The 15417-nt window shown below is 41.7% G+C and overlaps 2 protein-coding genes across 2 annotated transcripts in view; one reads left to right on the top strand and one right to left on the bottom strand.

Annotated features, from left to right (window-relative positions):
- The window catches only part of BOK (BCL2 family apoptosis regulator BOK), a 30552-nt gene extending 16389 nt beyond the window's left edge, over positions 1 to 14163 (bottom strand). Inside the window, exons 1-2 of the mRNA XM_044288812.1 lie at positions 13958 to 14163; positions 19 to 333 (exon numbers count right to left, since the gene is read on the bottom strand). Coding sequence (XP_044144747.1) covers positions 19 to 244 — 226 coding nt within the window. The 5' untranslated portion in view covers positions 245 to 333; positions 13958 to 14163. The remainder of the gene's footprint in view (positions 1 to 18; positions 334 to 13957) is intronic.
- Positions 10679 to 15417, top strand: part of STK25 (serine/threonine kinase 25) — a 116326-nt gene continuing 111587 nt past the window's right edge. Inside the window, exon 1 of the mRNA XM_044288811.1 lies at positions 10679 to 10767. The gene's annotated coding sequence lies outside the window, so the exon portion shown is untranslated. The remainder of the gene's footprint in view (positions 10768 to 15417) is intronic.

The raw sequence follows: 15417 nt of genomic DNA, 5'->3' as shown, positions 1-15417 counted from the left end.
ATAATAAAGAATACTGACCCAGTCTCAGGAACGTTGCAGATACCTCCGCCATACGTCCACCTACTGTAGAAGAGATGCCATGTTCTGGTTTGCTCCATCCAAGACCAGCACGCTGAAGTCGCGCCTGAATATAGTCTCTGCATAAAGCTTTACCTTGTGCAACCAGTTCCTTATCTGTGGGGGATCTGTCAAAAACCTCTAAAACTTCTGCAGCAAACACAGATGAGCGGCGTAGCATCTCCATTTTTAGAGAGCACAGTCCAGGACTTCGCAATAAGCCTCCATTCACATGAACACCATTGGTTGGGATAAATTTTCTTAACTAATTGAAACCTGTAAAAGATTTAAAAAAAAATCACCATCAATCACTACTACAACTGAAAACTGCTTTTTTTTATCATATTTATTTTTATAGCTTTGCTTCAGTCTCGCTCTGAATTCCCACAAACTTTTTAAACTGCGGTCATTGCTCTTTAGAAAGAGACTACAAGCTAATGTTCTCTGCAAGCGAGAAGCAACTGACTAGAAACTGATAACAACGCAGATCTCAGTAGAAGAAACTTCACCTTTAAAGGGTTTTCTGAGATTCTGATACTGATTACCTATCCTCAGGCACCCCCGTCCATTGGATAGCAGGCATGCTTGGTATTGCAGCTCTGTCCTATTCACTTGAATAGGACTGAGCTGTGCCTAGGCTATGTGACCAATGTTACTGGCGCAACGCTCACCGGAGGTGTCGGAACTCGGACCCCAACTGATCAGATATTGATGACTTATACTGAGAATAATCCATCAATATCAAAATCTTGGAAATCCCCTTTAAAGCAAACCTCCAGTCTAAACCTAAAATTTGAAAAGAAGTTGGTCGGCACACGCTGAGGTGCACGCCGCACGGGATAGGATAATTACCACGTGTAATAGAAAGAAGATCCCAGCAGACGTGTCTTCAATGCTTGTGAAGTTTTATTGCATGTAACAATATGTCCATGAAGAGGACGCGTTTCGGCTCAATTGCCTTTCTCAACAGATAAATATACATAGTCAGCAGCTCATATATATACACATATCAATGATTAAAGAAAGGAACCTCCCAGTGACGTAAACGCCCAAAATGGGGGCGGTATATACATAGTCACATGGTAACATAGTCAAGGTAGTCAATCAAAGAATCAAAAAAGCGCAACAGGTATCAAAATACATGTCAGTAATAATGAAATACTCATAAAAATTATTATTAGATACCAATATAGCTGAGGGACTCCTTCATTTATATGGTCGATGTCTAGAAAAAAATATAATGCAAAAAGTTACAACCATAAAAATTAAAATAAGAAAGTGAACAGAAAATAGCACTAACAGAAATCAGATATGCATAATTTCATAGTCGCGATTAAGACCTCTTGGATGAAGGGTATCAAGGGTATGAATCCAGTAGGCCTCTCGGCGCAAAAGTAGTTTTTTAATATCGCCACCTCGCCTGGGTCTAGAAATCTGTTCTATGACCTGGAACTTTAATTGAGCAATTGTGTGGTTAAACTTATCAAAATGGGAGGGAACTGGTAAAAGTAAATTTTTTGTCCTGATGGTGGATTTGTGTTTTCCAATGCGGTCTTTGACACTCTGCATGGTATACCTCCATAGAACACAATGGAGGTGTGCAGGCTGTCAAGTCATTCCTAGAAAGGAGTGATTATTCCCTCATAGAGCGGGAATTTTTTGTAGAACTGCTTCACCTCGTCTTATATGAGAACTATTTCATGTTTGAGGATTCTTATTATTTACAAAAGCGGGGGACCGCGATGGGGTCTAATGTGGCCCCGCCCTATGCAAATGCATATATGTCGCAATTTGAGGATAATTTTGTTTACAGCAGTCAATGGTATTATAACCATATTTTATTATGGAAAAGATTTATTGACGACATTTTTTGCATATGGGCGGGGTCACAGGAGACCCTAAAGGCATTTATTTCACACCTGAACCATGCACGCACTGGTTTACAATTTACAGTCACAAGTGCTAGTCGGACGGTTAGCTTCTTGGATACAAGGGTTATCAAGGATTTGCATGGTAATCTTTCAACTGATTTATTTCGGAAGGAGACAGACAGAAATAGTATCCTCCACTTCACCAGCGCCCATCCACCTGCTCTTAAAAGAGCTATTCCAAAGTCCCAATACCAGAGGGTTAGACGCATTGTTTCTAATCCCTCAGTACTGGGACTTAGAATAGAAGAGATGACCACAAGGTTTGAAGAAAGAGGGTACCCACCATCTATCCTGACAAACACCTTAAATGAGTTAGAAATCCCTCGTAGCTCTGGAAATGAACATGACAAAAGCCCACGAGTGGCATTGATTCACAAATACCATCCATTTAATTCTAAATTAGATAATATTGTGAAGAAACATTGGTGTCTGTTAGGTAAGGCATACCCCCAAGTCAGGGAATTCCAAAATCCACCCCTTATTTTAATAAAAAGAACTCAAGTTATAGAGACAAGCTAGTGCGAGCGGATATTGGGAGCACCCGTGGTACTCTTAAACAGGGGGTACTGGCTACACAGTGGAAGGGCACCTTTCCATGTCTCCATTGTTTCCAGTGCTCTAATGTCATCAAAGGGCCCAATGTTTACCACCCACATACTGGACGTATATATGCAGTTGATGGCTTTTTCACATGTGAATCAGCCAATGTTATATACCTAATAAAATGTCCTTGTGGGTTGTTATACATTGGGGAAACCATGCAGAGTGTCAAAGACCGCATTGGAAAACACAAATCCACCATCAGGACAAAAAATTTACTTTTACCAGTTCCCTCCCATCTTGATAAGTTTAACCACACAATTGCTCAATTAAAGTTCCAGGTCATAGAACAGATTTCTAGACCCAGGCGAGGTGGCGATATTAAAAAACTACTTTTGCGCCGGGAGACCTACTGGATTCATACCCTTGATACCCTTCATCCAAGAGTTCTTAATCGCGACTATGAAATTATGCATATCTGATTTCTGTTAGTGCTATTTTCTGTTCACTTTCTTATTTTTATTTTTATGGTTGTAACTTTTTGCATTATATTTTTTCTAGACATCGACCATATAAATGAAGGAGTCCCTCAGCTATATTGGTATCTAATAATATTAGTAGCTAATAATAATTGGTATCTAATAATAGTATTTCATTATTACTGACATGTATTTTGATACCTGTTGCGCTTTTTTGATTCTTTGATTGACTACCTTGACTATGTTACCATGTGACTATGTATATACCGCCCCCATTTTGGGCGTTTACGTCACTGGGAGGTTCCTTTCTTTAATCATTGATATGTGTATATATATGAGCTGCTGACTATGTATATTTATCTGTTGAGAAAGGCAATTGAGCCGAAACGCGTCCTCTTCATGGACATATTGTTACATGCAATAAAACTTCACAAGCATTGAAGACACGTCTGCTGGGATCTTCTTTCTATTAAACCTAAAATTTGTCTATACATTCCACATCGGATTCCTTCTAAGATGGCTATCACCATCTCATACCTACTCATGAAGAGTGCTGTAGGAAGGTCTAAGACCTGCCCATTTCTTCCACGGCCCTCAGATGGACACAGTGCCTGCATAATTGCACTGGTCCATCTGAGCGCACTAGGTTTGGACTGGAGGTTTGGCTTAAAGTATAACTGTTGTATTTATTATTATTTTTTTGAGTATTGGATTGTGGTGGCCCTATTTCAACTTTTCACTGTGTATTCAATTACCCCTTAATTCCACAGTTTTGTTCCCTGTACTGCCTACTTTTACCTGTGCTTAAAATCAGGTTGCTAGGCATGGTCCGTCTATGTGTTGAAGGACGGAGGACGCAGAAGTACGCAGCGTGCAAGGTCAGATTACTGACAGCCAGGGACTGTAAGTAAATTATTAAAGCCAGGTTCTCCCCAGCAGCTGATAACAGTGCCTGGGCTGTGTGCACTTCTCCCTGTCCCTGCGCTTGGCAGACGCTCCCTCACTCAGCAGACTGGGACAATGCAGAGTTGGTGCAGCGCAGACCAGGGAAGAGAGATCTGCCGTCTGCTCAGTGTATAAATGAAAGCAACATGTGGTAAGAGGACCCCTTCGTGCTGCAGGAGATGAACTCTTTGGGGGGAGGGCTGTGGTTACTGACACTTTTGGGGGGCTATTGTTACTGGCTAGTGAGGGCAGGCGGGATTAGCCTCAGGGTGAGGGCAGTGGCGGCCATCTTAACTGAATAGTGAGATTGCAGTTTTATGCAGACTCGTTGCTAAGGGCTGAATCTTATTAAATATGAGGTAAGTCAGTCTAATATTAACTGATTCTGGAATATCATGTTATTAGTAACTACATATATGAAAATTGAAATTAGGGTCTAAATGTGACAGTTATCCTTTAAGCTGGCCAAACTCATAACTATGACTATTCCTGCAGAAGATAAGCCACTGTCAGAAGTAAAGATCCCAACAGAGGGAGTTTTGGAAGGTCCTCATACACTTAAAGTGTTCCTGTACAAAAACTTTTGATTTGTCATAGAGACATCAAAGGTTTTGATTGGTGGGGGTCCAAGTGCTGAGATGCCCACTGATGGAGAGAGAAGTCCTGACATAGAACACTCTCTCCTCGCTGCAGGAGATGGGTTCACAGACTTTCTATTGAGTCCATCTCCTGCAGAGAGAAGAGAGCGTTCCATGTGAGAACTTCTCTCTTCTCATTCTAGCAATTGGTGGGGGTCTCAGCACTCAGACCCCACCAATCAAAACCTTTGATGTCACTGTGACTTATCAAAAGTGTTTCTTCAAAGTACAGGGACTTTTTAAATATTATCTGATAAATTTGTCAGGGTTCACACGTACAATGTGGGGTACAGTTGTGCAGTTTAGACAAACGTGAGAATATAATCCATTCACTTTACTTTTCCTCCCTTTTGTGTCCAATACTGGCTTTGGCTAAAACAAAAAATACATGTAATAGCAAAATGTATAATGACAAACGCTGTAGCTGCTCAGACCAATGTAACATGGTGGTCAGTGACCTGTATCTGCATATTGGGGACCTTCTGATGACTTTGAGTAGCGTGTGCTATCATGTTCGCATATGCAATGGGATAACTGGACAGGGTCCTGGCAACTTCTTATCCTTATCGCCATGAACTATGTGTCATTTCTAGCCACTATCACTAAGCTTGTATCCTTTTAACCCTTAGACAGCCTGTCTTCTTGTTTGCTCTGCTGAGTACTATGACCTCCACCCCCAACTATGATCATATTTTAGCTACATTCAAAGTTGTTCACTGACACTCAGTACTTGAGGCCACAGCTAACAAGTGGAACATGATTCTGTTAAAGTTATTTTTGGATTGTCCATGTTCTGGGAAAGTTAAGTGTTTATGTCAAACTGACAGCACCGCTTCAGGATCTGTCTGCTTCGTCTATGGCTCTCTTAAAGAGGACCTGTCACCTCTCCTGACATGTCTGTTCAGTAACTACCGTAATAGCATTCCCCATATGATAACAATTCTGGGGCATCTATTCTTATGATTCTATGTTGTTCCCTTCCTCTATTATTCTTACTAGAAGTTATGAATGAATTTCCAGCAGTTTGCAATGAAGGTCCAGATGGGTGTTACAAGCTAGGGGTGTGTCCCTGTACAGTCTGACACTATCCAATCAGTGCTGCCAGTGTCAGACTGTGCAGGCACACCTCCTCCCCCCACTACTGGTAACCAGTTGGACCTTTATTGCAGACTACTGGCAATTTATTTATTCAGTAGGGATAATAGAAGAATGGCACCACATAGAGTCATAAGAATAGATGTTCCAACATTGATATTATATGGGGAATGAAAGTAGTTACTAAAAGACGTGGCAGAAGAAGTTATATGTCCTCTTTAGATAAGTGCACTACGTTCTTGCTGAAAAAAAGTTATATCATTCCTACTACTTATGGCGATGAAAGAGCCATCTACATTCTACATCTACATTATGGTCATCTACATTCATTTTACAAATTGGGAGCACACTCTTGTGGACTAGAAATGCCCACCCATTCTGGTGCAGGCCCTAGATCATCCACTAGCTACAAAACACTTTGCAACCCATGTCACCAGAACCAGCTGTTCCTTTATTCTGCTCCACACCCACATATGAAGATATTTGACACCAGCTGTCTTTTGGAGCATGTCAGACCAGCTGGTAGCACTAGAGCTGTAGAGGATCTAGTGACAGAGAAAAAAGGGTCTTACAATGGGGAGCATGGGTCAACAACTACCCAAGTGTCCTATAGCAGTGACGTGACGGACATCTATTACATGTACTTCACTAGCTATAAACAGTTTATTATGATCATTGCTGGCCATGATAAAATGACAAACAAGCAGCACCGGCACATACAACATTTAGTTCAATGTGCTACCATATGGCTAATGCTGGCGTTGCATGGTTGCCATGTTCTCAAAGCCAGCAGACTTCAGCTGTGACTTGTATAGCTCCATAGGTTTAACCAAAGTCTACTTTTCCCCCAAATTTAAACTTTCAAGTTCAATTAGTTTGGACAGATTGCCTGCTTACAGTCCTGCGGTGTGTCTGTACTGTAGAAACAAGCGGGCAGTTTGTCCAAATGACAGGCACACTCCACCTAAGGGGGCAGAGCAAATGGGAGGGGAGGTCACATGATCAGCCGACAGGATGTCTCGCTGCATCTGCACACACTACACTGTTCTGGTCATAAAACCATCAGACAGAAGGGGGGAGTCGCATAGTATAATGCTGACAAATATATTTCTCTATCTTTTCAGACAAGACAACCCCTTTAAAGAGTACCTGAGTTTTAAAAAAAAAACGAATGTCTTTTTCAGCCTAATTATTCCCCTCTTCAGCTGCACAGCTAGATGCATTTCTCTCAGAAGCAGGGGGTTTCTCACTTTTGTGGATTCTGCCAGTACTGTACTGCTGTGACATCCTTTCCCTTACTTCCCACTATGTTTGTTTTCAGCTCCTGAGCTCCCAGAACAGATAAGGTAGGAGAGATCACACTTACTAAGTCAGGAGGCTCCTGTGATGTTCAGAGGCAGTGTAGAAGCAGCTCTTTTATCAGGCACTTCTTCCCCCACTTCCTCTCTGCCGTCTACTGAGTCTAGGTGGAAGTGAGACCCCTAGTGGCCATGACTTTTCAGGTGGATAATATTTTTTTTTTTAAATGAAGTGATTTATAAATGTGTTATGTACACCATTTTCTATTAATTAAAATTAAATTGTATGACAGAACAGTGACTCTTTAAGTTTTATTTATGTAAAATTGGAGAAAATCTTTTAAGTGTCACTGGGAACCATGGACAAGACTCAAATTTTACTGAGGCAAAGTTTAGTGCCCCCTCTCTGTAAGGCCCCAATACACATTAGTGTATTGTCGGCTAAACCCACTGACAATGGTAGGTTCTGCTAACAATCTAATGTGTATGGGGAGCTCCTGATTATTTTCACCTTATTATTTTGTTCTCCCAGAAGACAAGCCACTGTCAGAGGTGTCTGGCAGCAGCTTTCTCCCCTCTGCCTATTAAATACACATTCATGTTCGACCGAGCTGAACTTGTCTGTATGCGAGGAAGACAAGTCGAATGTGTATTGCCGAATGCATAGAAATCCTTGCATTGCTTTCTTTTATTGTAAGGCGCTGTTTAATTTGCAGGTGCTTTATAAAAAATACCATGAAGCAACTAACTGCATTTCCATGTTATCCAGATCTGTTATCTTTGTTTTGCAGCATTTTCCTGTATCTACTTCGAGGTCTTCCTCACTTGCCTTTTGTCCCGGTTGATAAGGCCATAAAGGTCTGCAGGGAGGGCACCCTCACAAATGTACTGATTAGCCTGAAGCAGGCCTTCACTTTTAATGGCCTTCACTTCCTCAGATATTTCATATAATTAACCCTAAAGGTCTAATAAAGCAATGTGAATGTCTGTCTTATAGAAAATTACTTTTTAACATTCCTGTAAAAATTTCATCTATATTTTATAATAAAAATTGTATATCTTTACACTGATGACAAATCTTTCTGGATAAATGCTTCTTCTGCTGCAGGTGAAATGTTGACAATGTAATTTTAGATTTTTCTTGGCAGATCCCACTGATTTCTACAAGCCTTGTCAGATCCTCAGCACAAGGTGGTGGTGGGAATGAGGACTGGACAGGATGCTGCATGTGTTAAAGTGCATTTCCAGTGATCAGAACCCCCCAGTCTTACAAGTTTTTTCATGTTCTGCTATGAAGGCTGCACATTCATTGTCACACCACATTAACTTCTGTGACAAGAGGAGTCAGGATCTCCTGCATTTAGTCTTATCCCTAGATTACTGAACTACATTCACCAGAATGACTAGCTGTGATTTAGTTAACTAAGGAGCTCTCAATGTCCTACATATATATTATTGATGGATAGGTGGTTAACCTGTGGCTCTCCAAGGGCTATCATGACATGAATGTCTACAGCTATGACATTCTGAAATTGCTCGTTGTTCAACTCAAGAGTCACAGGTCAAAAGACCAATAAGGTAAATTTTAGAAAGCAAACAAAATCAGGAATATTTTGCCTCTATAGCGATTAGCCAAGACGACATATAACCTCTTGAGCTTTGTAGCTACAATGTATCGGGGTGTCCCAATTTCCCCCGTCGGCAAATGCCGGGGCAAATAATGATCAGGAATGTTGGACTTCAACGTACTTGATCCATTTTTATCTGGCAGCAGCTTATTTCCCTCTCCCCATTTAGAAGACATGTCACTTGTCCAGGAGGAATAGCTGAAGCCTGAACGTTACCGTTCATCTAAGCCGTTCATTTCCAATTTTGTCTGGCATAAGACAGCAGGCGGGACTTAACAAAACATAGCAAACATCGCAACATCATTTGATACAACGAAATATAATAAATATGTTTTATAGGTGATTTATTATGTGGCTTTACAGAATGTAATATATTACATATGATTTAGGCCTCATGCACACAACAGTATTTTTTCACGGTCCGCAAAACGGGGTTCCGTTGTTCCGTGATCCGTTTCCGTTTTTGTTTACGTGTGTCTTCCTTGATTTTTGGAGGATCACCAGACATGAAGGAAAGTGAAAAAAATCTAAGTCAAGTTTGCCTTGCAAATGATAGGAAAAAAACCGACACGGATCACGGACGCAGATGACAATCTTGGGTGCCTCCGTGTTTTTTCACGGACCCATTGACTTGAATGGGTCCACGAACCGTTGTCTGTGAAAAAAATAGGACAGGTCATATTTTTTTCACGGACTGGAAACACGGATCACGGACGCAGATGACAAACGGTGCATTAGCCGAGTTTTCCACAGGACCCATTGAAAGTCAATAAGTCCATAGAAAATCACAGAAAATGGAACAACGGACACGGGACACAACAACGGTCGTGTACATGAGGCCTGAATCTGATCATCAGGTTATATTTCTTGAATGCTTTGCTCTATGTCTCTATAGCTTATACTAAGCATATCCAAACCTGTCTGAACCACCATCAATGTGCTGAATAATCTACAATATGAATGTACAGGTATTAGGCTGGATTTTCATGTTCAGGTTTTTTAATGCAGTTTTAGATGTCAAAGACAGGAATGCATTCAAAAAGAGGAGAATACTCAGTCTTTCCTAGTCTCCTGTCTTCAGTGTACACCTGGCTTTGGCTTCAACAATTGCATCAAGAAACCTGACTGTGGAAGCCGAGCCTTAGGGTACAGCCACATATTGTTTTTTGGACGAGGTTTTGAGGCTGATCTGCCTGCTGTGTTTTTTGGCACCGTCAGAAATTAATAGGAAATATAAAGGAAGGATGTATACTTCTCTGTCCTGGCGAATCCATTTCTGGCTTTGTCTGAAAATCCTACAGGAAGATTTGCATTAAAACTTCATCCAAAAAACTCTGTGTGGCCGTACCCTTAGGCTACATGTTCAGGCTTTGTTCAGGTTTTCTCTATTAGTTTTTGAAACCAAAACCAGGAATGGATCATAAATGGATTATTAAGTGAGAGAAAGTATGACAGGAAGATTCTACTTATCCTGTTTTGTTAATCCTCTCCTGGTTTTAGCTTTAAAACTGCATCCTAAAACTCGAAAGTGTTCTGGCAGCCTTAAAGGGGTTGACAAGCTTTATAACCCCCATTTAAATTTGTCCAGTACTGTACTGTCCCTAAAGAAAAAAAATACACTGACCTGCTTCCTGCTGCTTCGTTCTAATGTAGAGTGCCCAAACCATGCTCCTTCTGATATAAGGCCTTCCAGGTGGGGTCACGTGCGCAGCACTGTGGCTCAGTGGTTAACACTGGTGTCTTGCAGGGTTGGGTCCAAGATTTGAACCCAACAAGGGACAACTGCATGGAGTTTGTATGTTTTCCCCGTGTTTGCTTGGGTTTCTGCTGGGTACTCCAGTTTCCTCCCACACTCCGAAAATATACAAATAGGGGTCAAGCACCTTTATGGCAGACCCCAACTTCCCAGGGAGTTGCCTGAGCCACACAACTACCCCTGTGCTTTGTTTGTCATTTGTCATGTGTGTTATTGCAGCCAATCACTGGCCTCAGCAGTGACGTCTCCCCAAGTGGCATGTCACTGCTGGGTCACATGCCTCTTGGGGACACATCTTGTCCAGAGCAGTGCACGTGACCACATCCAGAAGTCTACAGGCTGGGGACCAGAAAGAGCACAGGCCAGGCCCTCAGTGCTGGAATGTAATGGTGGGGAGCAAGTGAGTGTATTTTCTTTTTTTGTTTAGGTACTGGCAAGTACTGGGCAAGTTTTACAAGGAGCTATACAGCTGGACAACCCCAGAGTTGGAGCTATTATACACTTAGTAATTAATGACTGTACAATAATAGCATGTTACACCTGTCAGGGAAGAGGCTCCAGCTGTGTTCTGGGTCTCCACCACTTCTGATCTGTTTTACACATGACCATTCTTGGCTGGATGTAACTACATGGCATTTATCAGTAGGCGGTTACTCTTTTGCCAGCAGATGAGTAATAAATAAGCTTTTCTGGGTACTTGGCAATTGTGAATGTTTTTTAACCGTTCAAATTCATGCAGTAAAGGAGATGACCCTTGGGTTGGAATATGTATGACTGGCAAAGACGTAAAAAAGACATATGCACGGAACAGATACCTATTATTTATTTAATGCACTTATATATTCCACAGCGCTTTACAGACATTAGCAACCAACTGTCCCCAATGGGGCTCACAATCTAAGGTCCCTATCAGTATGTCTTTGGGGTGTGGGAGGAAACCCACGAAAACACGGGAAGGACATACAAACTCCATGCAGATGTTGTCCTTGGTCAGATTCGAACCTAGGACCCCAGCGCTGCAAGGTACGAGTGCTAACCACTGAGCCACCGTGCTGCCCAACAACAGAAATGATAGATTTAGCATAATCATTGTAATCAATGAAGTTTTAATTTATAATATGGCCACCAATTAAAGCACTGAAAAGTCATCTAAGGATTTTGCTAAAAGTGGTAAAGCCTATGATCCTTATACTAGCGTGCAGGGGTAGCTCCTGAAGGAGCAGCAGAAAACAAACACAGAGCATAACTAGGACAGGCTTGGCTTCACTACAATACAAGAGACAATAAAACTTTACAGTAGTAAACGTCTATTGCTTGTTGGCTGTAGTGATGGTTACATTATTTCAAAATAGGTTCATATCTATGTATCTCTCATATCTATCTATCTATCTATCTATCTATCTATATATCTATCTATCACCTCATAAGCAGGAACAATGAACTATAGATCAAGGCAACTGCAGTGAGATCAAAATCCTGGCCAGTGCTTTACAGAAGCCTACTGTATATATTTATGGTCAGGGCTGGTTTTACGGGGTGACAACAAACCGGGCAATTACCCCTGGGGACAGGAACCCAGAAATAAAACTACCCAGTAAAACTAAGGCTACTTTCGCACTGGTGGTATCCTTTTCAAGCAGACTGTTCCGGCGGGGGAACAGCCTGCCGGATCATGCTACCGCAAATCAACCGTGCTGGCGGAAGTCCACTCCCGCCCCATTCACTATAATGGCAAACATGCCGAGAGGCAGCTGGAATAAAACTACAGCACACTGCGGTTTTTGTCCAGCGGCCTCTTGGCATGTTTGCTGTGCTGCGGCTGGACCACCGGCCCGCCCACATTATAGTGAATGGGGCCAGAGCGGACTTCCGCCATCACGGGGGACTTGCGGTAGCACGTATCCGGCAGGGGAACAGCCTGCAAGAAAAGGCTACCGCCAGTGTGGAATTGGTCTAAGGTGCTACCTATTTGGTAATATATGGTGGTATTATTTAGAAACGAAATAGTCTATTATGTGGAAACTATATGGCTATTATTTGTATGCTGCATATGCACTATGATGTGAAATGATGTAGGCTGTATATTGCAGTACTATATGTGGCAGTAAGGTGCGATTACTTGGATTAAATTACAAGTAGTGTCTAAAAATGCAAGTTGGGTGGGGGGGCATATTTGCTTGTTGCCCAGGCCATATTATCTATAAAACTGCCCTTTCTCTTGCTACTGATGCACTACAGGGAAGCTGTGGATTACACCAATTTCTAAAGAGAAATATTCTGATGATATTAGGGAATTGTTTGTTCTTTGCTTTTTTATATTCATTTCTAATGTAGGAACGAGATGCATAATATGGTAAGAAAATGGGTGCGGATGTGCAACTGCATTCCATAATTATGTAAACTGAGCCGCAGTCTCTGGTGTGACACTATTCTAGCTGACATCAGGCAATCATCACAATTAATTTGTGCTTTAATCAATGCTTGGTATGCATTTATTACATGATAATAGGGCACAGTATCAAACTTTATAGCCAATTTTTCATGCAATGTTACATCATATTAAAATATGTGGATTATAATGGACAGAATAAGCAGAATGTGTCGCCCTTGCAAAAACGAAACCAGATTAGGCAGGGATATAGTGAAAGAATTTTTGGACAGGTCTTGCCTGTGTTTAGTCGCTAGAATAATGCTTTGTAGTGTCTGTTGTAACATAAAGATCACTTACAGTCAAGCCCAGAAGACAGGACACAGCACCTGTCACTACTGATACCCGCAGCTTAAACCCTCAGTCCTTGGCAGTTACCTACAGTCTGCACTCTGCACAATTGTGTATTATTTGGGCACTATATGGTGCACTATATGGAGGGGGTCATCCATTCAAGATGCTGCACAGGGCACTAGTCTGTCTCCAGTACATGTAGTCTATTCTACTAGGTAGTGCTTTTGATTAGTATTCAGTAGCAGTCACTGGCTTTTTGATGGTACGAACACTAATGTAGATTTAGAGACCTTTTATAGTACCACACATAATCTGCTATCCTTTGTCAAGCTGAGTATATATGGTGCTTTTTTTCCCCCAAAATTGTTTATAGAACTGAATATATATATTTTTTTACATGTGATATCACTTGCATTCTTAATAGGAAACTATTCCAAGGATTTTTCATGAATGCATGGCTTTGGTGCATTTGCTAGCTGGTGCCTTTCTCAGTCACATCCCTCGTAGATGTTGTTTTGCTACAAGCATTGCACATAGTACAATCCTATCATCCAACCAATCAAATCAATTACTTGTCGGATAGTTATTTTTTTTTAAGCATACACGGGTGCTTCTGGCGTAGTTCATCTCAGCATATTATTTGATTATGATGACATTGGACATAGTTTCCAGTGATATTGCTCCGATTGTATACCTAGCACCTGAGCAAGTCATTCAACTAATATTCCTAAATTAGTTGGATGTAATACTGTATTGAAGACTTTCAGATTTAGAAGGTGCAAACAAAAATTAACGTATTCACCATTGCTTACTTATGCAGCATAAGAGACAAGTAATGAATAGGGGGTACATAGTCACTACTACTCACCCCTGAGCTGGCGCAGAAGTCACTGATGTCTATGCATCTCTCCAGGTACCAATGACTGGAGCTTGATTGGGCTGTCTCATGGTCTTGTGTCTCTTTCCTGTGTCTGTCTTTCTGGGGTGTTCCTCCTACTGTTAGCTCTCACTGAGCTTCTCCTCCTTGACTACTAGCTCCTGCGGCAGACCTTGTTCTCTAGGACTCACTGTGCATTTGGTCTGGCAGAAGCCAGTATAACCAGAAGCTTTGAGACAGAAGGAGGGGGTGGGAGGAAGGAGGGAGTGAACAGGCTTTATCCTTGTAAGGAAAATAGCAGGAATGCAATGGAGGAGGGAAAAACATGCTGCGTAAAGGTGCAATTGATGCCAATGACAGCCATATGTCCCAACTGGTGCAATTTTTTTTTGCATTTACTCGTTGGATTTTAATCATGGCAATTTATGATCAGTATAATCGGTTGTCCTCCCTTTGTTTGTAGCTAATTGACAGATCAGATATGGATAAATATACAGTAGTTTATATGCTAAAACAAAAACAAAACCACATGATGCATAATATGTGATTGCTGTGAATGGCAGCTCAGAGGGTCTCTAGAGGTCTTCTGTTGTACCAGGTTATGGTATTCAGAGCAGAGTAGTTACACAGTGCTGGTATATATCAGGTGCTTCGAACAGGCACCTAGATGCAATACAAATTAAAGATGAGATAGAGGTGACCACCTAGGGCAAAAAATGCATATGACAATGCCGTGGCAGTACTACAAGTCAACAGTCTTCTACCTGGGACTCTCCAGTTGGTGCAAAACTGGAACCTCTTGTAGTTGCCAGGGCATGCTAGTTTGCAACAGCTGGAGATCCATAGGTGGGACCTTCACTGCCATAGCATAATAATAATCTTTATTTATATAGCACCAACATATTCCTCAGCGCTTTACAGTTCAGGGGTTCATGTACAAACAGCCATAAATAACATAGCAACAGACAAGTCAATAATTACAAGAGGAATGAGGACCCTGCTCGCAAGAGCTTACAATCAATGAGGAGATGGGGGTGACCCAAAAGGTAGAAGTGCTTGTTTTTTACAATGGTCTAGCCATCTTGAGAGAATAGGGGAGCAGATATAACGCTGCATGCGCCGGTCAGAAGCCAATATACGAAGTGCTTCTGGGTGCGGTGGAGGAGTTTGATGGTGGATCAGGTTCAGGGAATGATAAATGGGCTATGTGGAGAGGAGTTAGATCAGGGGATGTGATAGGACACCCTAAAAAGATGTGTTTTTAGGGAGCGCCTAAAACTGTGTATGTTCTGATTTAGCCTGATTTCTTGGGGCAGGGCATTCCAGAGAACCGGTGGAGCTCGGGAGAAATCTTGGAGCCTGGGGTGAAAGGTTTGGATTATGATGGATGTCAGTCGTAAGTCATTGGCTGAACGGAGAGCACGGGTAGGGTGGTAGCCAGAGATGAGGGA

This window comes from Bufo gargarizans, chromosome 4, assembly GCF_014858855.1.
Source record: "Bufo gargarizans isolate SCDJY-AF-19 chromosome 4, ASM1485885v1, whole genome shotgun sequence".
In the NCBI taxonomy this organism is placed as follows: domain Eukaryota; kingdom Metazoa; phylum Chordata; class Amphibia; order Anura; family Bufonidae; genus Bufo; species Bufo gargarizans.
Note: the sequence above shows the minus strand (reverse complement) of the source record. Positions and strands in the feature narration are given on the sequence as shown.